Source organism: Antrostomus carolinensis, unplaced genomic scaffold, assembly GCF_000700745.2.
Source record: "Antrostomus carolinensis isolate BGI_N321 unplaced genomic scaffold, ASM70074v2 scaffold33574, whole genome shotgun sequence".
Lineage (NCBI taxonomy): Eukaryota > Metazoa > Chordata > Aves > Caprimulgiformes > Caprimulgidae > Antrostomus > Antrostomus carolinensis.
The window spans coordinates 5084-31467 of record NW_010313401.1 but is presented as its reverse complement, the minus strand read 5'-3'; the positions used below and the strand labels follow the sequence as shown (position 1 = coordinate 31467).

General features: G+C 37.2%; 1 protein-coding gene across 2 annotated transcripts; it reads right to left on the bottom strand.

The window, feature by feature from the left end:
- Window positions 1–1222: 1222 nt before the first annotated feature.
- Window positions 1223–26384, bottom strand: OSBPL9 (oxysterol binding protein like 9). 2 transcript variants are annotated; one of them, XM_010167352.1, is made up of 20 exons: window positions 26295–26384; window positions 24377–24424; window positions 20192–20221; window positions 19269–19319; window positions 15339–15377; window positions 12456–12549; window positions 11807–11908; window positions 9352–9511; window positions 8548–8660; window positions 8161–8279; window positions 6633–6718; window positions 6206–6384; window positions 4667–4744; window positions 4290–4400; window positions 3858–3921; window positions 3616–3756; window positions 2610–2688; window positions 2171–2262; window positions 1590–1725; window positions 1223–1482 (listed from the first exon to the last, which is right to left on the bottom strand). In XM_010167352.1, exons 4-20 carry the CDS (start codon window positions 19314–19316, stop codon window positions 1408–1410), a joined length of 1716 nt encoding a protein of 571 aa, XP_010165654.1. In that variant the 5' UTR covers window positions 19317–19319; window positions 20192–20221; window positions 24377–24424; window positions 26295–26384; the 3' UTR covers window positions 1223–1407. The 2 variants fall into 2 exon arrangements, with proteins under 2 accessions (XP_010165654.1, XP_010165655.1); XM_010167353.1 differs by lacking the exon at window positions 15339–15377.

Below are 26384 nucleotides of genomic sequence, written 5' to 3'. Positions count from 1 at the left end.
GTGAAGACGTCCCTTCAGATATGAGGAAGCTTTCCTCAAGTGAGTTTCCCTGCCAGCCTTTCTCATTAATCTCCCAGGTTCATTAAGAATAGGCACAGCCCTGGCTTCTAGCTGCAGCGAAGGGAGAGGAATTCCCATCAGCACCACCAGAAAGCTGCCATGTTCTCCTCTCCTGCTGGCTGAAGTGGGCTGCGCCTTTTTGCTCAGACTGTCCTTGTGCATCCTTCCTGCAGCCACTGCTCGCCAGCAGCTGCACCTCCTCAGAGTAACCTGCAGGGCTCCTGGGGGAGTTACAGCGGCTGGGAGGGGAAAAAAAGCATAAGGCTTCAATCTCATACTGCTTTTTTTGTTGTTGATTTTCTGTATGTGCAACATAGACAAAACTGAGATGAAATAAAATAAAAGCCAGATTGAACTGCGGAAAGAAAAATAGTTTGATTGCTACATGCAGCTCCTTACTGGATCATTGTTTAACTTCAAGCAAAAGCAGAGAAACGTGGAGATTCCTGAAGTGCTGGTGAGCAAGCAGAGACAAAGGCTGGATGTGGATTCCAGAACAAGTCTGCTGTGGCTGCTGCAAATTCTGTTCCTTTTGCTAGTTCTTTAACTACTTTAAGAAGCAGATTTAGCTGCAAGGATTGCAGTGGGGGGAAAAAAAATAAATAATACTAATACATTTCACATAAAACAACTGATCATCACTCAGCTGAAACCACAGTCTTGCTGCAAAGGTTTATTATGAAATAAATAAAAAGTCAGTAAGAGAAGTTTGAAAAATCTATTTTATGAAGCTTTAAGATGCATTGAGTAGAATTATCTATGGTTACATTTTAATCTCAAAATAACAAAGTTATTTTGGGCAAGACACTGAAATGCCAAAAGTTTTGATTATCATACAGGTGGAAGATAACATTTACGGAGCATTTTTTCTAACAAATTGTCCCATCAAAGGAATCCTCATATTTACACATTGCAAACATTAGCTAGATTTAAATGACGTCTTGCATTTTGTTTCTCATTTGTTTAAATACGTAGGACCCAGGAATATTACGTAACTGATACCAATGCCATGGCCTTCACAGTGGTTATCAGTGTATCTGCCTCACGGCCCAGATTGCCCTTGCTTTGGAAGCCCCAGTAAGGGCTCCACCAGCCGCCCTCTGAAGCCTGAATACACCACCAGTACAGCAGAGTCCAGCGAAAGTTACCGCACAGCCAAGACGTTGCTTGTTTCATTTAATTGCTTTTCTGCATCAGTAAGTCCAGTATCCCTGAGATAGGAACCACTGCAGTTGGAGGGGTCAGGTTCTCCGAACGGTACGTACGTGATCACTGATGACTTATCTTGGTATCAGATGTAAACTTTGCTAAGCCAAGGCTTGGATGTTTTCTGGTTTTAAAACCCACTTAATGTTTACTGGCAGCAAGTCGTTTCAGTAGCGGCTCATCATAAACCCAGCATTCCCCATCTTCATGGAATAACTAGAAAAAAGGGAATAATCAGATGTCAGCTTTTTACAGCTCAGTTGGAAAGGAACAAACGCTACCGGTCCGAGGGCATTTATTTACACTGTTCAAATAAAGCTCACCCTTGTTTCCCACGAGGTCTCGTTCTCCTTCCTGGCTCTGGCTTCAGCTCTTTGTCTTTCTTCAAGCGCGTGCTTTGCGGCCGTGGCTGCATCGATGTCTCTAATTTTTAAGTTGTAGGTTACATCTTTCCATAAGCTTAAAAAAGAAATTCGAATGGAGACTGCTTTATAGAAGCAAAGTACTACGAGGCTGTAGAAGCATATTACTGGCTCTTAGTCATCAATATTTGTTTGAATTAAGGTAGGTTTCACTCATCAAAAGGGCAGGGGGGGGGGAAAAAAGTGTTAAACCACAACGGCACTGTCTGTTGCCAGGAGTGAGGAGGGTGTAGTGAAGCTCTCTGGACCTCCATTTGGTCTCAGTGAGGATAAGACCAAGAAATACAGGTCTCCTCTTCCCCCTTAAAACCCCAACCTCCTTGGACCTTGGCTCTGTCCTGCAGCAAAGGCTAATGAGGAGCACGGTTCATCCATGCAGGGAATGGATTAAATACGCTATCAGTCAGACTGTGCACTGCAAACCTGGGTCCAACAACAACAACAAAAAAGTCTTAATTTCCCCATTTAACTAAAGTTCTTACCAGCGAGACTCAAAGTCTTCTTGGTCCTCCAATTTCCTTACCTTCTTCTTAATTGTAGGCATTTTCTTGGTATCTATAAAGACAGCATTCTCCTGGAGAGGGAGATTTAAAAAAAAAAAATCAACAAAACCAAATCAGTTCTTTATCTAGACTTAAAGTTCATACACCCTCACATTGTAATACACTGGTTGTCAGAAAATACATGAAAAACATCATTCCCTAGATTCTGTTCTTGCTATAGAAATCACATTACCTTAAAAATAACAAAGTAAATTCAGGACTTTTATCCCGAATTCAGCATTCTTGTAACCTTTTGGGCAGCTTCACAGGAGTTCCCAACTACTAATGTTTGTTCAAAAAACAAACACAGAAAACCCCACCAAACACAACTTAGAAGCACAATCTTCCATTTCTGATTAAAAAAAAAGTGCTACTGTACCCCTGTTGTGTACTTTGCGTACATGACACCATTCCATTCTCCTTCAATTGAGCAGAAGGGTTTCTTGTCGTTAGGAGAACTACACAGAAAGAAACAGTCATTTCTCAGTCATGTCACAGTAACTGAAAGACTCTAAAGGCTCAGAACTTTATCGTAGTTGCTGCACAGTCTGATTTGTATCAGCCCTTAGAATGTCCATCACCAATACAGGAAAGATGAGGGTTCTGTTTACAAGCAAGTTTTGCATGAATTAGTTCAACTGGATAAACCTTAAAAGGAAATGCTGTTCCAGGATAAGACAGGTCTTGCCTTAGGGCTGTATCTGCACTTGGAGTTTAGGAAACTAGTTACAGGCTTTCAAAACAGATTTAAGAGTGATAACTTTAAGCTTAAAAAGGTTTCACAAACTCAAAGCTTCTTCACCTTCTTTCTACTAAAACACAAACACTAGTTCACAAATGACGTCTACCCATGAATGTCAAGAAGTGATTGAAAACCAAGTTATGGACCTCATTTTGTCAGCACCACTTCCTGACAGCACAGCAGATCTCCAAGTAAGAGGAGAATCTCCACAGAATTCTCTGCTCTGGGCATGTGCACAGGGTCTAACCAAAATCCACCCGACCACAGGTATAAAGAAAGATGTAAAAGTCTGCAGCAGAGCTTTAATGACATGCTACAAACAGCAGCACTGCAAGGCTTGCTTCAGTGTTTTGATTTTTAGGAGAGATAATGATGAAGAAATTTCCAATAATCCAGGAGTTAAAATTTAAATTCCTTTTGGTCAACAGCTGAGAATGTTTCAGAGCAGGACAAGGCAGGATGCAGGCCTATGCAGGTTTGTTCTCATAAGTCTTTGCTTGAAAACAGCATCCTGTGACAGGTAATCATGAACTAAATCATTGGGTGTAGCTGTTGCAGTATTTTACACTCTTGGCTGTCTTGAAAAAACATTGTCAGCATTTAAGTACAGAAAAAGTGAGATTAACTGAAGAAACCTGCTTACAAAATTTCAGCTGTAATTCTGTGCTTCTTTCCTCCATAAAATGGTTTGGTGTGGAAGACGATGGAAGCATTATAACCTGTCTTTGAGCAATTAATACTGCATTCTCCACCAAGTTCTATCCATGGCACAGTGAGAATAGACCTGCAATTATAAATACATGTATATTTATAACCTTTTAACTGAAAAATACCAAGCATTAAATACTATAAGGCATTAAAAATTAAAATAGAGCATTTACTTGCCTTCCATAACCATTAGGAAAGGTCAAAATATAGTGTTCATCATAATCTAGGCATGTGACACACCCTATCAAAGAAAAACAAAAATTGATTTTAAAAACCTCCAGCAAAGCTTCTACAAAACTTTTCATAATGATCTCCTGAAATAATTCACTAAAAACATGCACCATAAGAAGGAAAGGTGAAGAGCTTTAGATGCCGAGATGCCTGGCTTCTAGAGAAGGCAGGGAGAGTTGTGTTTATGTGAAAAACTCGGCCCTAAATGGTTTCAGCACACAAGGAGTGCAGAAGGAATCACTGATTCCTAGACATGTCAGCTCAAATGACATAAAATCAAAGAGGATTCCTTAATAGAATGGCTTTAAATAATTTCTGCAAAAATTCTAGTTGCAGAATGTAAATTTATCTGCTACTGTTAAATTTACACACACGTACCTTGGCCTATGTTATGAACCCCAATAGACATTCCTAAGAATTTTGACTTGGTCCATATATGAGCATTGAACTGTATCCTCTTGCTAAAACACTCTGCGTAAAATGCTGAAACTGGGGGGGAAAAAAAAGAAAAGGTATTAAAAATAGCACCACAAGACATTAATACAATTGTTCCAAAATTAATTAATCAGGAAATATCTCAAAGTACCTCACACTTCTGTGGCAACAGAGTCTGCAATTTATTTTGCACAAGAACAGTCTATAGAGAAAACTTTCAGCTATTAAATTTAGGGAGAAATAGTAAATCCAAGATTTAAAACTTTACTGTCACTCGTATGCAGATGCCAACTCTATTAGCAAAGTTATTGTCAACTTACTTGGAGGATGATGAGAGACCTGCTCTGCCACAAACGTTACACTGCTTTTACTGACCCAAGGAACTGGTCCTTCTGAAACTGGCTCCTGCGTGATAGTAGAGAGGATTTTCATCACTGATAGTGTTTACAAAACACTGGATGCTTCCAAAATAAGTTGCTTCCATGTTTAAAGGCTTCTAAAAATGTATTGCAGTGATTTTAACCTATTTGTTAGTTTGCTAAGATGGGGAATAACTCCTTACTCCTAAAACTATGATGCTTTCTAACGAACATGCAGCTTCTACTCTCTTGTTTTTAAGTATAAATGCATTTGGGGACATCTCCCCAAATACAACGGTTAAACTGGAAGAATCATTTAGAAATGCAATTACAAACTAATACTTAAATCCACTTAATTTCTTATTAACTAATAACTAATAAGAAATGGGTGGCAGAAATAGTTTTCATTTTTGCTTCTGATAAAAGCCTGATAAGCATATTAGTAATTAACAGATACTATGTATCACAAAACCATAAAACAACACTCATTTCCTGTGGCAAGTCATAAAAAGTGTAAGTCATCATTAGAAGCAATGGAAGCACAAATAGAGTTCTGTCTTTATGCCAGAAAAGAGATTAGTTTAGAGATACTACACTGAGGCTACGTGAAGTATCTCACAATAGCACTTCCTGCATCATCGTTTGCAACTTCCCAAGGTGAGAAGCCTAAATGAGGTGTTAAAAAAAGAAACTAAACAAAAAAAAACCCCAAACAAACCCCAAAAACCCCCAACAACCAAAAAATCCCAGACTAGGCTGCACTGCAAGTGCTAGAGCTTCTCTCTTGAATCAGTGGGGCACTGTGTTGACTACAGTTCACATGCTTAAGTCTGATTAATCCTTGAAACTTGGGCAAATAAAAGAAAAGCTCACACACTGGTAGATGATTTCGGATTACGAGAGGCACTACTGTTACTGTGTCCTTCACTTCACCAGACATGAGCCAGTAAAGTACAAAAGGAACAGTAGTGGCCAGACACAGATGTACAACTAAAATGCTATCCAAGCTCAGAATCCAAATTTGAGAAGTCTACAAAAAGATTTAAAAAAGAGAATGAAAAATATTGGAGAAACTGCACTGCTTTCTAGGCTGTAAGTAAGGGGAAAAAGCCCCATGGATAAAACACAAGGGTTTACAGAAAAGATTAAAAAAACCAAACTCAGGACTGGAAAGAATTCATACTCTTATACTGTGCTATAAAACAGTAAAAAAAACCCAAACCAAAACAAACAAACAAAAAAACCCCACCACAAACCAAAACTTTTTCAACTTGTCAGATAGTTCTTAAAAAAGGTAATAGCTCAAATTTTGTTATGCAAGTTATTTTAAATCTCTGTCCAAAGAAAATGAGGAAGGGGGGGTAGGAATCAGTTAAGAAACAGCCATAGTTTGTCTGTTTCCCTACTTAAACACAGCATAAGCCATTTCAGTCAGTACAGTAACAAAGCTTTGGAGTTACTCGCATGCATTCTAGGCACCAAAAACATACCACAAGAAACTAACCATATCATCTTCACCTTCAGTGCCTGGTAATACCCAATGACATCGGAAGATCTCGCCCAAAATGGGATTGTAAGGCTTTTTAGCAACTGACCCTTTTCTTCCTGCATGAAAAGCTGAGAGGTACCATTTAACCACTTGAACCATTCGTTCCTTTGGATCCTTCTGGTCACTAATGCTACACGGGCCAAAAGAGAGAAAAGAAGAACAGGGAAAAATGAAATGCAAGCAGGTACCTCAAATACAGGAAAGCTTTTTGGATGTTTGGTTGTTTTACAACTAGAAGTTTGACTACTTTGATTATTTTTCAAGTTTAGATCAAATCCCAAGCAGTATTTTTCAAAACTACCAACTTACTTTTGGCAGCCCACAAGGGCCATAAACAACATCAGAACCAGTTAATGCTCTACTTTAAAAATCAAATACCTGACAAATAAGTCCGGATGTGCAAAAAAGTCAGCATACATTTCCAGCAGTGATCTTCTTTCCAGGATAAAAGTTGGAAGAACCACCTGGGTGAAGAAAAACAACTCATAGATCAAGATACATTAACATCCTGCACAAAAGCATTCCACATACTAACCGTAAATAGCACACAGAGCACCCAAGGCTTCATGTGCCTGCAAGCTGATTGTGTTCTCAAACCTACCAATGAGTTCTGACATACGCAAGTCAGCTGACATCTTCTATAAAACCAAAGACTTCAGGTAAACTGTCTCCTGTCATATATTCATGTCCCACTTAGAGTATAACCAACTACATGGCTGAGCTTATCAAGAGCTCTTCTTAATTACAGTAACACTGACTATTTAATTTCATCTACATGTACACGGTCAATTTTCAGTTATAGTTAAAAATCTCATTCCATGTAGTTACATCCTCTTATGCGTCTCTTGATCATGATGAAGGTTAATCTCTTCCCTGCTACTTTTCTTTTGCAGCAGCCTTTGTAGGTTCCATTCTTGTGGATCTGCCCTCTGCTTCAGTGTGGTACAGGCCACCGTTGAAACCAGTGTTGATTGCTGCTGTTGACTTTACAGTGATGCAGACAAGATGCACGCTCATGATGCTTCTTGGCAGCTTAATGTGAGATCAGTAATTTTCAACTATTCCAGGAGTTCCCAAAACTCATAGATCCCAAACACATTTTGGAATCAACTCCTATTCAGAACTGTCAGAAATCTTCTGTAGTTTACTTGTGAGCAACTTTTCCCCATAAAAATTTTAAGCTCATCTTTTTATTATCTATTTTGAGTTCCAGACTGGACAGTTAAAGTCATCCACTTAAGGGAACTAATGATAGGATTGATCTCTCCTACTTTTTTCAATCTGGAATTACTTGCTTAAAATTAACCAAGCTGCCCAGAAAGACCAACACCTTCCAAATGCTGTTCATTCAACCTTGAGACAGACACCAACATGAATCACATTCAGGAAAAAGCCAACTCTTTACTTGCCAGCCCTACATATAAGATTTTAAAATAAGTAAACAACTTATTCAACAAGATCCCAGTTAAGCAAAGTATTTCACAATATGCTTAATTCCCCCTTTTATTTTATCCATGTCCCATTGAACGTCACCATACACTGGGATCTGGTAGAGCTTTGTTCAAGGAAGCTAAAGGACAGGAGAAACATTACTACTGCATACAGTATTACTCTTATCCCAGCTTTACAGGCATTCCAAGGATCAGGTTCAAAGACAACAAACAGCTACTTTCCATAGCAAACTGTTTTCCCAAGCAGATTTTAGCAGTTGGATACATTATTCTGCATTCATTTTTCCCCTCCTAGTAACAACTCCAATTAAAAAAATACCATGCTAGAGAGATTACAGCTTAACTAGCTCTTAGGACAAATAAACAGTTAAATTATTACTTCAGCATTGAACTGATATACCCAGAATTCAGGCTTTACTCCCCCTCCCTTCCCCATGAACAGTCAGCAAGTTTACCTTTGTTAGATCCATTCCTAATCTAACTTGTGACAATAGATGCATAATAACACTCTTATGTTCTTCCACTGATTCTCCTTCCCCATCATCATCTCGATCATCAGGAGGATCAAAGAGATCTAGAAAGATCAAATTGCTTTTGTTTTTCTCTAAACCTTCAAAGACAGACTGCATTTAATTAGCATATGTATTAGCTGTCAAAAAGGTCTTATTTATAAAACTAAAGGTTTGAAATCCTACAATTCAACGATCTTCCATCAGTAAAGAAAGAGTGGATAGAGAGCACCCTGTGTAAGCACTTTGTCATATATACATGACCATAGACACAGTTCACACACAGATTAACAACCAAGAGCTCCTTATTGACAACTCATGCAGTCCACTTACCAGCATCATTTGTCCCATTAGACAGGGAAGAATTGAGGGACTCTGTGGTATCTGGACGTTTCAGACTACTGCCTGTGCTGCTCCGAGTCAGGACTGCAGCAGACCCTGAAGAACTAAAGAGGAGTAATACATTCTCACAATTCACAACGAACCAATTCAGAACAATTTATTATAATTGATACACACCGACATCAATTCCCTAAGGAGTTTACTGATAGACATTAATATATGTGCTGCACACTAATTCACAGAAAACTTAAAATAGACTGTAGCTGAACCAGTAGGAAAGCCTTCAGTCTAAAATAACACCTGAAGGCATAAACTGGGTAATTGCTTTTTGAAATGTGCAGCATTTCTTAAAATTAGTTTTCTGATTCATAAAAAAGAAGAGTAAATAGAGATTTTGGGGAAAGGCAGTCAACATCAGAACATTTTTTTAGTCAATGTGAGATGGAATTGGCTATCTACCAAACCTGCAACAAAATTCATATGAAATATACCATAATCTCAGATTAAATAGCTAAGCAGGTGGCTTCCCAGTTTTGGTTTACGTTAGAGTTTTGTCAACACATATACCTGATGGAATGGGAAGAAGGACAGAAAGAAAGTGCATCCCTCACAGACAGCTCTGCTGGGGAAGGGGGCAATCTCACTCTGTTGCCTCCTCCTGCCTTTTTTTTTTTCCCTCCTTTAAAAAAGTCAAAGCTTATTTGCTTATGTAGCTTAACTAACTTGTATAAGCAGGCAAGCCATGCCCTTGTAGATAAAAACTGTATTCAGCACACACTGCATCCAGCTACTTACTCCATACATCGCTTTGGGGATGAACTGCTCTGATAGAATTCATCAGCATCATAGAACTCATCCTCACTGCTTGAGTAAGAAAAATCCGGGACTGTGTTTGGAGACAGGTTGACATGGCTTGGAGAGGTGAGACTGCTGCTAGGTGCTGACTGCCCACTTCCTACAGAGTATTAAAAATTACAGATTTAATAAAAAACAAACAAATGAGTTTAAAATCCACCAGTTCTAACTTATGAGTAAGATTGTTCAAATCAATGAAGACTAACACAAACTCAGAAGGTGTAGTATCTTACAAAATTAGAAGTGGTAATTAGTCAGGTTCATTTTCAGTTTCATTTAACAGATAACAAAAGAAAGGTCAGAAGGAAAATCAAGAACACAGAACAACAGCAAAGTATAAGGACATGTTTTCCCCAAAGCTGTCAATTACAGGCAAAACAACAGTATTGAAAACTTGTATACATTCATAGTATGATTTATGTTGGAAGGGATCTCTGGAAGTCATCCAGTCCTACTGTCCACTTGAGGCCCAGATAACTTCAAAGAACCAGTTTGTTCAAGATCACACCTAGTCAGGTTTTAAATATCTCCCAGGAGTAAGATTCCATAATATTTCTAGGGAACCTATTTCAAAGTTTAATCACCCTCACTCTAAAACCAAAATATTTCTAACATCTACTTGGAATTTCCTTTCTTACAACTTGTGTTCATTGCCTCATCCTTTTGCTGTGCATCTCCAAGAGGAGCCCAGTTCATCTCCTTTATACCCCCCCAACAGTTGGTGGAAGACAGCAGTAACATCTCTCTTTAGCTTGATTTTCCTAAGGCTGAACAAACCCAGTTCTTGTCAGCCTCTAGGTACATCATGGGCCTCAGCTTCCTAGTCTGGGTGGTGCATGTCTTTGTACTGTGGAACCCCAAAGTCTACATAGTACTCAAGATGTGGTCTTGCAGATCCCAAGTAGAGAAGAACAATCACTTCTCTTAATCTGCTCTTTACACTCTCACTAATACAAGCCGGTATGCAGCAAAGCCTTCATCACCACAAGGGCACGCTACTGACTCATGTTCCACTTGTTGCTCACCAGGACTTCTGGCTCCTCTTCTGCCAAGCTGCAAGCTAACCCCATGCAACAGGGCAGGCTAAGGGCTGTGCCCATGGCAACTCCGTGGAGGACTTTGCATTTGCCTTCATCAAACTTAACGAGGTTTGTGCCAGTCCACTTCCCCAGCCAGTCACAACCTCTCTGAATGGCAGCCCTGTCCTATCCATGGTTCTCCCCAGTTTGGCAAGGTCCATGTCTAGGTTATCCGAGATGTTAAGCAGTACTGGACCCAGTTTTGACCCCTAAGAAACACCAATAGTCACTTGGCGGCCATTTGGTCCTCACAGCTGATCGCAAGCCTCAGGCCTGGCAGTCCAGACAGTTTTCATTCAACTTGCATTCTACTTATCCAAACCATCTCTTTCTAATTTAGCTACAAACATTTGTGACAAAATCTAATGAATATGGTTTCTAAATCACACTGCATAAATCCTGCCTCACCACTAACTCTCAGTTTTTGAAAGAAGTCCCAGCAATAAAGACAAGCGAGGTTAACACTGACACAGACCTTTTGTGGAAGCCTAAGTCACAACACAGGTTATAAATCAAGGTATTTACACAAATAACAATCATCAGTAACTAGAAGATTAGATGCACAGAGTAAGATTAAAAAAAAAGGAACTTTCTGTCAGAACAAAAAGCCAGCACAAGTATCCTTCATTTTTAAGACTGGGGCAAATACTGCTTGAAACAGGTATTAGTGTTCTGGGAAGGAAGGGCAGTAACAAAGCAACAACAAAATCATTGACACACAAGCTTAGAAAAAAACTTGAGAGGGAGCTGAGAAAGTTTTAAACACAATGGGACAATATAATCAATACAACTGATCAGGAAGTAACAGTCAGCGTAGACAGATCAATAAAAAATATGTTAAGTATGTAGCTATTGTTTTAAAAAAACCCTTAAAAATATTATTGGAATTGTAAACAGATAATTATAGCAACTTCATACACATTATAGCAATTTTTGCTTCAAAGCATCTATTGCAGTTTTAAAAAGTTCAATGAATGCTATTATTTAAGGGGGAGAGAAGGGAATCAACGAATTAAAAAACCCAAAGGCCACACATGATGTATTAACTGCAAAGTTCTTGTGCCAATTAATGCAACATTGCAATGATGGAGTCAAGAAAGCAAGCCAGTAATACTCCTTTGTATTATGTTTACATGGAGGGGGTGGAAAAAGAGCAAAATAATTCATTTTAACACAACCTTGAAATATGTGTTGATTAAAAGCAAGGTGTAGTCCAATACAATGTTCTCTTAAAAGCTAATTACATTAGGTTACAGACAGAAGATATTCAGGTTTTGTTTCTTGTACTTCAGTAAGACAGTTACACAGAACTGTACCTGTACTATTTGGTGTTGGAGTCTGATTTCCAAGTGATGCTACTACAGGTCCCACTGGCAAAGATGAGGGTCGCTGCTCTGACTTGCACAACTGAGCAGGTTCTAGGGGATATTTTGATACATTAAACTCAAGAGTCACATTTAAATACAATAATTATACTTTTGTTGGGAAGGAGATTTTACATTATTTCATCTCACCTTCAAAAATTAAATCCTTTTCTATAAAAGCCATTCAGACAGAAAAACATGTTCCCGTCATCGTTATCTAGCTCTTTTTTATTATTAAGCAAAAATGGCATTTAAAAAATGGCAGTTCTTTAGCTAGAAAACATTTATATTTTCCAAAAATTAAGAGTTTCATTTATTTTAAGAAAGTATATTAGAAATGTAAGTAACTTCGAGCAGGTATCAGCTTATCCACAGAACTGGAGGCAGATTTATCTGGTGGCTGAGGAAGCTCCACACCCCTCAGTCCTTTCCCTTCCTTTGCACCACTGTGGTGAGCATGCACCACTAGGTGTGATGTGCACCTGCACTGCATATGTGATGCAGAAGCTATCCACCTTTATGCAGCTCCTCCAGCTAGACTGCAGTTGCATCCTTCTTTGCTTGTGAATGTTTCTACTGAGGTTCTTTCTGTACACCATACCTGGAGGTATAACCGCTTGGGAAGGCATCGCGCTGATCACTGGCTGTTCCAAAGGACTGGGCTGATAGACTGCGTCAACAGGGTTTATGGTGCTCTGAGACAAAAGAAAGAAAAGCATATTTTTTTCTCAATTAAAAATAAAATAAAGCATAGATAGCAACAACATTGTGAGCACAAGAAATGCCTAAGTGCAAGGCAGCAAATTCTTGAGAGAAAGTAAAACACAAACTGACAGTTGAGGACATGAGAAATACTTTCAAAGTGTTAATACTTTAATTCTTTACACAGATTTTACACTAAACTGAATTTGCTACAGATTTGAATTATCCTATAAAGAATCCTTATTTCAAGTTCTAGCTTCTGGTATTTCTTCCAATGTCCACTAATAAATATTGCATGCAAAGAGTGGAAAGTTAGACACAAAAAATTAGGATAAGCAATCTGTATTTTTAAAATAATTTTTCCCCAAAATTAATTTGCCCAGACCATAGTAAATCAACACATAAATCAAAACAAGAATCATCAGCATGCTTACAGCCATGAATTGGCTTTGTTGCCAGATCTCTTTCCAATGCAAGCTGACAGTTTTCAGTGCGTCTCCAGAAGAGGACATTTCAATCTACTTATGAACGTGGGCACTTGGAAAACGAAGCGCCAATTCCACTCAACGTTCACAAACGTAACTGACTTCAGTGTATGTTCTTGGCTTTTATACAACAAGCCTCTTGGAAATCTAAATTGCAATGGCTTTTAATCCAAATTAGTATGATTTTGCCTCACTTCACCGGCCTGTAATTTTATAATCTAAGCATTGTTTGCTATATATGTTTACATACAACAAACAGAACTTACAGGTTGCTCTGAGTTGTTCATTGGATAAAAAACACATAAAACCCTTTTCCAAACATCTTTCAATTTAAAACCATTGATCTATGTCAGAACTGTGAAAATCTTTGCCTGAATTTGCTAGGAGATCTTGCTACTGTGCTTAACTTGAAGAGTATCAAGCACAGAAAAGTCATTCAATACCAAATTCTACTTTAAAAAAAGTTCAGCTTTTAAAAAAGCCAGATGAGCTTTGCCTTTAAGTTTAGTCAGTATGTTTATTCCTATCCTCTTTTAGATCAATATTTAAAACAGAAGAAAGTCTCCAACTGTTCTTCCCTCCTTTTAGTCTATTAATTTCTATTTCCATGCAGACTGAGGGAAACAGGGTCATTTTCACCTTCCCTTTTTTAAAAAGGCATAAAAATTGCTCTCCACATTTTTGTTGGTGTTACTAACTAGTATACAAATAAATAATCCAGTATATATACTGTTACTCCACTGTATTCCAGCATAAAGTCAACATCCCTTACACATTACTTCAACTGTTTGTGCAGTTATGCATGTAATACAGGTAGGTCCTTGTCCCACATATTTCACAGTTGAAAATCATGATCTAATTTTCAGAGTTAAGGAACTTAAAAATCAAGATGGTCCTATGATACACAGGATGCAATTGCTATCTCTATCTTTTAGGAAAAGTAATAATGTATATGATGCAGAACACTGGTGTGATAAAGGAAAAAAAACAAAACCAAAAACAACAAAGTGACTTTGACTTTGTATACAGAATTGTAACCTTATCCTTAAACAATTCTCTACACTGCAACATGGACTGGAATTTCGCATCAGATATTTTGGGGTATGCCTTCATGGTTTAGAAACAGATGAAGGCAGATCTGAAAGTTTCCTGCTCTGAATTTAATAACAACTTAAAAACAAGCACATAGAAACAAAAAGGCTGTCATCCCACCATGGCATCAAACATTGATTCCATTCCTGCCTAAGTTTAAAGTGAAATCCTGACCTTTAGCCCAAGCTAACGTTGACCTCAATAGCATCAAAATTTCAGTCTTCAGAATCATTGATGCATAAGTTAATATATTCTTACAGATATACTTTTTTATAGTGGCTAATCAAATACAGACTATAGTAAGCTGTAATATCTATATGAGATTTCTGAGTTGCAGATCTAACGTGCGTACCACCTCTGGCTGTGGTAGTGTCTAGCTGCATAACCCCTCTTTTCCAGGGTGTGCAACAGAACCTATTCCATTACACTAAGACCTGAATTACATGACTCTCCACAGGGTAACTGTTTATCTCATTTACAATAAGCATGAAACCAAAAGCTGTACATGCATCTTTACTCAAAAGTTCATAGCAGAAAAATCATACTGCTAAAGCTGTATATAACAGAAAGACAAATAAAGCTCGGGAATTATTGTCAGCTGTAAGGAAAACAAACTATGATTTTTAGAGTTATGTTTTACTGAAACCAATCTCCTACTAAAAGTATCTGAAATGTACTCAAGAGACAAAAAGAGAACAAAGAAAGAGAAGTCACATGTGACCGAAACCAAAGTTGACAGGAGTTACATTAAAAATGCAGAAGTTATATTAAAGAAGAAACATTGCTTAAACAGACATGATACAACTTTGCGGCCAACGAGCAGCACTGTAGAAAAGACAAACTACTTGAAGCACACGGATAGCTGATCTATTTTATACATAAAGATACTTCTGACGGAACACAAAACTATTTCTATCCCAATAATTACCCTTTCATCTGTTCACATGGCAGATTTTTATCTAAGTGTTCAGTCATAACACTGCCAGTTAAGACACTTGGCATAAAACTGATCACTGCATTATCTAAAGGCAAGGAAGGGTGTTAGCCAACCTTAGCAGCTAATGACTCAACAGTAATTTTAACAAGACACTTGAAGCAGTAAATTAGAGAAAGAAAGAAGTATGTTGCAAAATGAGTGGAAATTCAGGTCTCTGTTCACATGTTCTGCAGAAATAAAGGGAGATAAAGATTAGATTTAAACTTACTATAAGTCCATCTGCGTGCTTCTCCTCATTATTTTGGTCCTTAAGGAAAAAATGTTAAAAATATCAACATAACAATCTTGCATGACTTATCAGTTCCGTGTTAAGCGAGAACAGCAAGTTTCTCTCAGGAATGTTTACATTTTCAGCCATAAAACATTCCTCCTCATGTGACACAGTAACTAAACTTTTCCATTTGTGTACCGTACACAGTCACTGCATCTCTGAAGATTAGAGTTTTCCAAGGTTCTGTCCACTTAAATTTGAACAATTTTAAAAGTATCTTTTGTGCACTGCAGAAAACAATTACGCTTTACAATGTAGGTTCTTCCCAAATAGCTAAGAGCACCCCAAAATATGGTCTGCAGCATCAATGAGTCCCTGAAAAAGCAGAAGACATGAAGTTCTCAGTTCCTGAAGAACTGCGATTAGCATACAGGTCAAATTTTCAAAAGCACTTTTTGCTTTTGAAAGGCAGAAGTACTTTTGTAAGTTAAATGTTTTTAACTTTGGCTTTTGTTATCCACTAGATTTAAAATTTTTTTATATTATTTACAATCTAGGATTTTGGGGCTTTTGCTTAGAAGCATATGTGAAAGAGCAGGACGCTTGGAATAAATGCATGGAATAAAATCATCATCAGGGGAAATTACACCGGCAACAGGCAAGTGAATGCCCATCCACAGTTAGCATAGTTTTAAAACTGTAACAGCAACATTATAAATTTTACTGAACACTATGCCAAATCTTTTCACTTCTGCTGCAAAGTTCATATTACCAGGATATCAATCCATTACTTTGTTCAGTGTAAACCTCAAGATTTGTTTGCAGAGTATTTCCCCAGACTTCCAGTTGTTAAAGTTAAGAGGAACAAGAAAAAAAAACCAACAAAAAACCCAAAAAAACCCCCCAGCCATAGATAGTATTAAGCAAGCTGGCACATACTTATGTTTTAATACTTTCTACATTCTTTCTTAGCTTATACAGTTGGCAACAGGCTGCTCAAATTTCATGTCTGCTAGCTGACGTTTCTTAAGCAAGGCTTTCCATGACAAAAATGACACTAAGGGCAATGACTTCCATTGGGTGCAAACTTACAAAGAAAGAAGAAATAATAACGCTAGAGTCCAAATATTGGTTTTTCTCCCCCAACATACAAAATTTCCATTATGCTGTCATCTCTAAGAGCTAAGAAATAAAGCACAAAGATGCTGCACTGATACTGAAGCTTGCTATCCTATCTCAGTAACGCACAATCAGCAACGTGGCACGTTGATGATGTAAGGAAGGCAGAAATGCCACAAAACTAGACAGGCAAGACTGACCAGAAATTATAAAAGTGAGAAAGAGAAAGCAAAGATGCAAAATTAAATATCTAAATTACAAAAGCTACTTCATAAAACACATGTTTCTAAAACTATAGTTTACCAACTCACTGACAAACCATTACATGTATTTTACAACACACACATCAGCAAAGCTAGACATCTTCAACTGTCATACACACAAAAGGATAGTAAAAGCCAAATGCTCCACCCACCCATCCTACCTAGTTTATTTTGATTGCTTTTGATAAGTGATTATGTATTATTTCTATTTAGCTGGTATTTACTTCAGTGGTTTGAAAATGCCCTGGGACACCTCAAGTACAAGTAGCACGATTACACACTTCATTTACCGGTAAGTTTAATGAAAATTTAACTGTTCACATCCTAAGGGAGGTTGTTTTAATAGTCCACAAAACAGCTCAACTTAACACACAATTAAAAAAAAAAATCAAAAAACCCAAAACCACCAAAAAAACCCAAATTTGCCTTAATATACCAAATTCATCCAAATGATAAATGGCTGTGTGTTTGAAACAGAGAGATGTTCTAAGTATCAGAGAAGTGATAACAATTCTCAAGGTATGTGAACAACCAGAAGGTACTCGTGAAGTCTGTCTCCTAACGAGAAAGGCACTGTAGAAGTAAAAATGGGGGGCAGGGATGGTGTTAATATGATTTATTTTCAGCAGTGTAAGTCAGCAGCTATACTTGCCTTACAGCTTTGGGAAAAAAACTTGCAGAATCTTAAAAGGTTCTATACTGGAGAACAGAAAGCTAACAGTCAGACATGATATATTTTTACATATATAATGCTTCATACACAAGCAACTTACAGAACTGAAAAAAAAAAACCCAACCCAAAAACCCAAACAAAAAAACCTTGTGTTCTTAACTTCCTACAACAGTAAGAAATCAGGATACCAACACAGTTTATGGAAAAGGGGGCAGGGGGAACAAAAGTGTCATGTAATCAAAAAGTGTAATTGCCTAAGATAGAAAGAGAGGAAGAATGTGAAAAGATGAACCAGAATAAAGGCTAATACATAGAGGGAAGATTTATAGAGGGTATTTTTCACTGTATGTGGATTAACTTCCTCCAATTAGTTGTGCATAAACCACCTTATCTTCAACAGCTCCACAAGGGCTTTACATGTGGTTTAGCAAAAAAACAAAGAAAAAAAACCTCCACTCCCCAATGGATAAATCCATCTATTTACACTGGTTAATATTCACTGGTACTGAAAAGAGGACTTCAAGGTCTGATTTAGTGTAACAGAAAGCAAGTCTTAGCATCTTTGGGGGACCCAGATTCCACAGCTACCTTAATACAGCAAGTCACATATAGCTGTGTAAGAAAACTAGCACACTACCATCTACTCTAGCTATAACTGACTCCTCTGGATCTCCAAAGAATGACATGCAGTCCACTGGTTTCACTGTACTAAAACTATTCTAAATATACTCAGTACTAAATAACAGCAAATTATCAAGTGCTGACAAGGCTTTTCTTGATATCACTACAGTGAAGGATGTAAATAATATCATTGTATGTTAAATAAAGACTGTTCTATCTCTAAATTCATGTGACAGAAAATTATTTCAATGTACCCCCTACTATTTGTAAAATATTTTTGGTTTTGTATGTTAATTAACAGACATTTTCTTCAGAATTTTTAAGCTACTGATACAAAATCTGAATTTCACAAAATATGCACTGATCCTTTTAGTGAATGACTTCTGATCCTGCAAGGTTCTAAATACTCCAATTTTCACTGACCTCCAAATTTTGTACACTGGCATTTAGAACGAAGACAAATAGCAGTATTGTATTTGAAAGCAACAAATAAAAAGTTGATGTAGACTACAGGAAAAAAAATAAAGCGCCTACATCTATTTATGAATAAATCAGAATGTGTTCTAATGAAATTTAGCCTTAAATTCTGAAAATACCATAAATTAATTTCCTTGCAAAACACCACCTTCCTTCACTTCGGCCACAAGATATAAATCAGCAGCTCTTAATTCACATATCCTAAACGCAGTACGTGAAGGCTTGTAAGAGCAGAACTTGACCAAAAAAAAAAGTAAATCTAAATCTCACTAAATTTTTAAAAAGTAACAAAACATTTAAGTGAAAACCATACTGCATTCTCAAATAATACAGTTCTTACTTCAAGAAGTTCCAACATCATCGTGAACTTCAGACCTATGAAAAGACTTTGCCAAACCAATTTAGCCTACTAACATCACAATTTTCCCTTTTTCTATTTGTTAGTCACATTCTTAACTGAAGCAGAAAGAAGATTTTTGTTAGGTTTCTATTCTGACATCCTTATGTTTGTTTAAGTTCTTATTTAGTCTAATGGCAAACTCTGAAAAAGAAAGTTTATCTGAAAAGAAAAGCTATGTCATCAACACAACTGTTACCACAAACATCAACAGAACTGAAGTTTCATTAAAATAAGAGCATAAATCAACCTAAACCAATTTTTATATATCTATATCTCTATCTTGGATCATACAGAAAGTGCTTTTATATTTCAATTGTTTTCACACAGATTTATGCTGTATAATTTAAATTCAAAATAGCTTACAGTGTACTTACTTTAGCAATCTGTAGCAACACAATGCAGTGTTTTATTGATTCTACCATGCTCTAGGAAAACAAAAATAACAGGAAAAAAAACTTGCATTACTACTCTATATTTTGTATTTACAGTTATTTTTATTAGTTATACAGAATATTAACTGAAATATTGTGTGAGAACTAAACACTCAGTTCTGTAGAACCCCTACTTTCCCTTTCTCTCTTTTTTTTTTCCAGAGACAAAAGCATAGCAGTAGAAAACTGAGTTTCCAAAAGCCACAGACAACAGAGGTTGTCAGGGTGAAAGGGAGGTCAGCTTCAAACTTTCAGAGTGCAGCAATCAGGTAAACTGTCATGTGAAGCGAGGCTGAGAGAGCTGGGCTTGCTTAATCTGGAGAAGAAAAGGCTCAGGGGAGACCTTATCTATGGGCATCAGTATCTGATTGGGATGGCAGGGTGTACAGAAGACAGAGCTAGACTCATCTCAGCGGTGCCTAGTGACAGGACAACAGGCAATGGCCATAAATCGAAACACAGGAAATTAATCTTAAACATAAGAAAGCCCTTTTTTCCTCTAGGGATGATCAAACACTGCAACAGGCTGCCCAGAGAGGTGGCAGAGGCTCCATCCTTGGAGTTACTCAAAACTCAACCAGATTTGGTCCTGGGCAACCTGCTCCAGCCGATCATGCTCTGAGCACAGCACTGGACCACAGACCTTCAGAGGTCCCTTCCAATCTCAACTATTATATGATTGTACGATTCTAAAGTGCTAGACAGAAATCTGAATACAGCCCCAGAACCAGGCTGCATCTGCCATCACACTGTAGTACTTAATATGGATTCCCACTTTTCTGTAAAAAGCTTTAAAAACTTTCCCAAGAAAATAAGGTTAATTTCAGAATCTATATATAATAGATATAAAAATTAAAGAAACTTACACTAGTTGTTTCTTTAAGACTTTCAATTTTCTGTAAAAGAAAAACCAAAACAGTGTGGTTAAAGACAGAATTTCCAGCATCTAGTTTGACCTAAATACTCTACAAACACTGAATTTTAATCTTACATTGGGGGAGGAGAAAAAACTCAAGCAACATGTTAAGGACTATATCTGTACATAGACACAATTTTCATTTTCTAACTGACAAGACAGAACTCAAACTGGTAATTAAAGCTCAAAGATGACACAGTTAGGAATTTCTGAGCAGTGACATTATACATATTTACCCATCAAAGTCTACACTTCAGTTCTGCATAACATCAACAAAAATTAAATGCAGTATGAACATTCACTCTAAGTTCAGTTTGCATCCTTGAACAGTGTACCGAATGGTGGCACATTTCAACGATCAATATCACTTGAAATTACCATCATTTGAGTATAATAAACATATGCACTTCAGCAGAGTTTTTAAAAAATCATAGAAGATAACAGTGCACACATGCTCTTGCTCTTTCTAAGCCTCCAGTAAAAGTGCATCTGGAAATCTGCCTACTTAATTTTATCTAGAAACGCTGGTTCATAAAGATTTCCTGCGTGGAATTGCACTTCAGGCATGCAAAAGGCATCTGCATGCCATTTTACACAGAAGCATGACCTATCTCAGAAGCATATGCATCCTGTTGATGTCCTTGGGTCTGTCTGCAGAAGGCAAAATTATTAAATTGGACTCAGCACTGAACTTCTACTAATTCAATTACAGGACCTCTTTGTTTTGATTAATATGAGAGTCTCATGTGATTTGAGTCACGGTCTTTTTGATTCTTGAATAATCAAAGTGTGGAAAGGAACTTGTTTCCCCACACAGCATTGCAAGCCAAATTCTACACCATTAGGGAGCAACTTGCATCTATAAATCTACAGGAATGAATAGTGTCAGCTTGTGGATTAAAAAGAAAATAAATACAGTGACAGCTTCCCAGCCAATACCTGGGGAAAATGTTTTCAGCTATACTCTGTTCTAGATACTGTTCATAATGATGCTATACACTTTCTTCATGATTAATTGGCAAGAGGTGGTTGAACAGCACCCAGCCTCAGCATTTTCCACTGGAAAGACTGGACCATGCTAATCTAGGAAACAGCATATCAAGGATGTTTTATAACAAAGCTATATTATATTTACTTCTGCTGCTAGCAAAGAAATACGCCAACAGCTAAAAATTCCTTTGTTTTGTTTTTATTTTTCATGTCTTTACTATACTTCTAGTCCAAATTTTATTAACACATATTGAAAAAAGCATTTTAAATGTGATACCAGTGAAGTTTTGAGCCTTGTAGCATCAAAACAGAATAGGCAATGTACCCAAATACATAGATCTTGTCAGCTGAGAGATTATGCAGCTGAAATAAATCATTCAGTCTCAAAGCTTTATTGCCAACTGTAGGCAGTTGACAGCAGTTTTGATTATTCTTAACCTATTTTTTCCCCCAATATGTTATAGAGTATTTTCACACCAAATAAACTATCTCATTCCCTTCACTGATATGATCTTTGCTGAAAATCTGAAAGCGATGTCAGGCCATACAGTGTAATTCAGTCACACTGGTTTCCCCCTACCCACTTGTAATTTTCCAAACAATAGACTAACAAGACATTGTTATTACACATAGGTACAGACAAAAGGGTAATCTGTCCAAGATCACACACAAGATCTGAGACAGGAAAAACCTCAGGATACTTGGTTTCCAAGGCCTGTCCACAAATTATACAATCATATTTTTTTCTTCTATGGAAATTAATTCTTTGTGAGCTGGCCAAGGTAAGCAGTAACAGTACGCACTAGCGCAGTGTTTCCACATTTGTGTTGCACAGCTGCCTTGCACTAATACAGCACAAGGAACTGCAAGATTGTCTTCTTCACACCTACACAAAATGATGAGAACAATGCAGGCAAGCCAGACAGACTCAGTCCCTGGGAAGACCCTTCTGAAGAGCACTGGCCCTGTTCTTTAGGGCTATGCAAACGTTGATAGCCTCTGGATTTTCATGAGCAATGTGTTATTCTAGAATGGTGATGTAAACAGCCATAAAATAAAGTCTGTGAACTCTCCCCCATAAGATCTTACACAAACACGCTATAGACACGCCACTGGGGACAGAAAAAGATGACTATCACTAGCAACAAAACCTGCATGTTGGCAAGAACAGTAGGTTTGGAGAAGTTAGTAGAATGCTTGTAGCTCATCTCATCAACTGTACAGAACTACACTGCTACAATCCTTGTAACTTTATTTGTACTATCTTTTGCTTAAATCTGCATTAAACTAATATAGGTCATTTAGAAAATGTAAAATTGTAAGGAAAATCATAAGCAGGCAAAAAGAGGCATGCTGAAAATAAAAAAATATTATCAAAAAGATAAAATCAAAGAACTTTCTACTAAAAGTTATCACAATTTTCTCTCTTCAACACTCCTCCTCTTTGAAAACTGCTGAAGATAAAATTTAACTGGCCATAAACAGTCACAGAAAGCAGCACCGAGCTAGTAGGGAAGCATGTAACACTCAAATAACCAAATCTTGTTTCCTCAGAGGAAAAGAACTATGGGTTGGATGGAAATATCCTGCAGGTAACACTCAGCTCACAGTCTGACAGCTGAACCATGCTTCCATAAACAAATAGGAAAACTGCTAAATACAGTATCAAAAAACCTCTTAGCTGCTTTAGTACAGGAAGAGACATGATCAAAAAAGTGCTTTGTCAAGTCTTTTTCATTTTTAATAGAGAATAAATGGAAACTATAGTAATAGCACCACTCATCAAGATTTAAAACCAGAGGAAGCTGACCTCTTCTAAACATGCCTCCTGCTTTCTCTGTAAAGTCAATCTGTCTGTTCCATAGATACCTTGCAGAGATAAAGAAAGAAATCAGCACAACATGTGAAAAGTCTCCAGGGATTAGAAGCACTGTCACAGGGAAAAAGAAAGTACTGCCTCATCTGCAAAGTAGCATCTGGAGGGAGGTCAAAATTGAAGGAGAACTCTTCCAAATAAGACGAACCAAAGGAGAAATACAAAACCTTTAGATCTCTACTCTTTTGATCAGTTGTCTACAGATTAAACATAGTACATAGACAATGCTTGTACTTCAAAGGTATTTTAAAAGCCTGTACATGCAAAAGAACTCCAGAAAGACCATCACTTGTGAAGTCCCTACGACATCACATAACACATCAAACAAGATGGGTAACACATGAAAGGTCACAATCATTATAAAGAAGTAACCTCATCAGAGAAAGCATCAAACTGTTTTCAGAACTGGAACCAAACACCAAGAGAACATCAGCGTGTTTTTCACAAGTGAAATTGGTAGGAGGGAGGGAACTAGGATGAAATACACCACTACTTTACGATACTGAAATTAACTTCATTTGCTGAAAACAGGAGCAACTCCTCAGTAATGAACCCTTCATAAGGAATTGTTAAATCCTTCCTCCACACCACACAAATTAACATACAAAACCAGCATGCTACCTAATGCCAAACTCACATCACCAAAGGTACGTGCTTAAACATAGTGATTAACCTCTGACCTACAAGCTTGACTTCGAAATGGAATAGGAGGGGATGCAAAAGAATAGACAACACCTAAGTGAATTACAGCCTCGATAAAAAAGTAGTGCTCCCCACATAGCAAGTGACATTTCTGGCATCCTCACCTAAGGTGAATGAATTATGGTACTCTCTAACTTCCAACATGTGGCACGCTAGTCACAGAACTACACAGCATGCAGACTGACCGCCTGAAATACATTATTCCTACTATGTTTTTTTGCCTTCAGAATAGCTTCTCCATTCCTAGAAACATTAAACACCCATCCTTGTTAAAGGTTAAAAAACCAGCGAATTTAAGTTAAAATGCTTTTGACAGAGGAGTCACTCTCCTACAGATTGAAACCTTTTTTAATGTTATGACACCCAGAATTACTAAAAATTCTGTTTACCACCTATTCACAACAAAAATAATATTATCAGTTTTTCAAATTGCTTTAAGTGATTTTGACAACTTAAGGAGTAAGAAAACAGACCAAGAATGTTTACATTTTTATGGACTATAGCAAACTGATGCACAAAACCATCTGATTAAGCAAAATAAGCAATAATCAAACAAAATGTACTTGCTTTTCTCTGTTCATCATCTTTGCAGTTCTGGAGTTTTTCATCAAACAGCTAAAAGAAAGAGATACTTGTGAAAAAATACTGAAAGTGTTATTTTTCCATATAAAAATCAACCAGAAACACTGAAATTTCAAAAACAAAAGCATTTAAAAAGTACTTAAGTTATACAATCCTGCTATGATGACTCAAAGCAGTTTTTGCCTAATATTTTTGCAGCATTTGTGATATAACAAATTTATAAGTAATTTCTCACATTATCCCATTCAGAAAGAGACCAGATCTCAGATCTTGACTAGTTCCACAGCTTCAACCCTTATCAACCCTTGTTAACACCTTGTTATTCAGGTATATGATTTAAATCACCTAAGATTTGTAAGCATTTCTTTTGGGAAGATATACAGTAATTTCCCAGCATTAACTTCTATTTATTTTCTTAAAACTGGAACATGAAATGCAGCTAAGCAAAGTGAAACAAATTCTTATTGAAAAGCTTCCATGTGTATTTAACGCAAGCTGAGCTGAAACAGTTAAAAGTTGCCCCCAAGAGCACTCTAAGGTGTGCATACAAATAACTATTAAGTACAAGTTGTTCAAGGAAGAAAAAAGATTATGGGTAATGCTCAAAGGTTCATCACATCCCCCCTTGCTCAGAAAGGGTGTAATTTTTAGCAGGTGAGCTACAGTTCTTCACTCAACTGCCTGTCTAAAACCTATTCATGGGTTCCCATTCCCTTTCCCTTAAGGGCTGATTTCTGGCTCTGGATGGTCTCTGTCCATCCTCAATTTCACTCTTTTTTCATTATTAATTAATTCTTATACTCCCTCCCCAGACTGAAATAACAATTAGAAGTTGTAAAGATTTAAATACCTTTCTTCAGTGAGGCACACTAATGGCTCCAGAGCGGGAGACAAAGCTAACACCTGATCAAGTCTTTGCAGTTTAGCTTTGAATTTTGTTTGCATCTCTTCCGCCTCCCTCCATTTCTGTTGGTATGCTCTTCCCCCTCTCTGCCCTCCCCTGCAACTGGATTTTTTGCTGAATATCCCACATGCAATGCTGGCCCATTATATCAGGAAAAAAAAAAATCCAAACCAGCAGAACTGCAGCAATCTTAACAGCAATTTTAACCTGCTGAGTCATGGGAAAAAGTGTCCTAACCAGCAGCAAAAACTGTTTTTCTCAATAAGGTGAGTACTGAGAGATACAACCTCATCACTCCTCACCTACTCTTAAAATACATGCACAAACTGTATTTGTACAAAAATTCTACAGAATGTTTTCACTCAAGGACAAGGAACAGATTATCTATCACTACTGCAACACAGTCTGCAACTGTAGTTACATATAACTTGACAAAGTTTTCTCAAGATAAATTCTAAAATGCCAAGAGCAATACAATGACTCAATTATGTTTTAAAATTAAACTTAAGTAATCTCTGTCATTTCCATCAATCTACATATACAAAAGAATGTTTCCATCATTGTAAACCATTCTATAAAATAGGTTTGGGTTACTCTAATTTTCAAACTCTATTTTAACACTCCCAAGATCCATTCTAAGAGAAAGTAATTTTCAGTTTATTTCAGCCTTTAGCTTATAACTTTTAATTTTTATACTTCTAGTAAAAATCTCTTTATTTCAGAAGTAGTTGAAATTTATGTAACATCCTAAACTAGGGAGAAAGAGAAGATAAAATTCTATCATCAGCAGACTTGACATACAAGAAAGGTATCTCTTCTTCAGTTCACAGTCAGCTCAGCCAGATGAGCTCTCTTCTCTGCATCCCACATTTACCAGAACATGTGCCAAAGATAAAACATGACTCTGTCCCTCTGTTCAGCTTCCTTTCAACCAGATCTGGAAATCCACACTGACAAGCAGACTCCCAATACAATAAACACGACAGTTAGTTACCATACCTTCAATTGGTCTATCAAGATCTGTAAGTAAGCATCAGCTTCAGTAAGTTTCTTGTCGAAATCATGAACGCTGGGAACAAATCCTGAATC

Excerpts from the sequence above, each read along its gene's own strand:
- OSBPL9 (XM_010167352.1), bottom strand. The coding sequence starts at position 19,316 with ATGGTAGAATCAATAAAACACTGCATTGTGTTGCTACAGATTGCTAAA. Across the intron at positions 4,401-4,666 it reads GGTCTCTCATCATCCTCCAA|TTTCAGCATTTTACGCAGAG; the intron begins GTAAGTTGACAA and ends TTTCCCCCCCAG. Across the intron at positions 2,689-3,615 it reads AGAATTACAGCTGAAATTTT|TTCTCCTAACGACAAGAAAC; the intron begins GTAAGCAGGTTT and ends CTTTCTGTGTAG.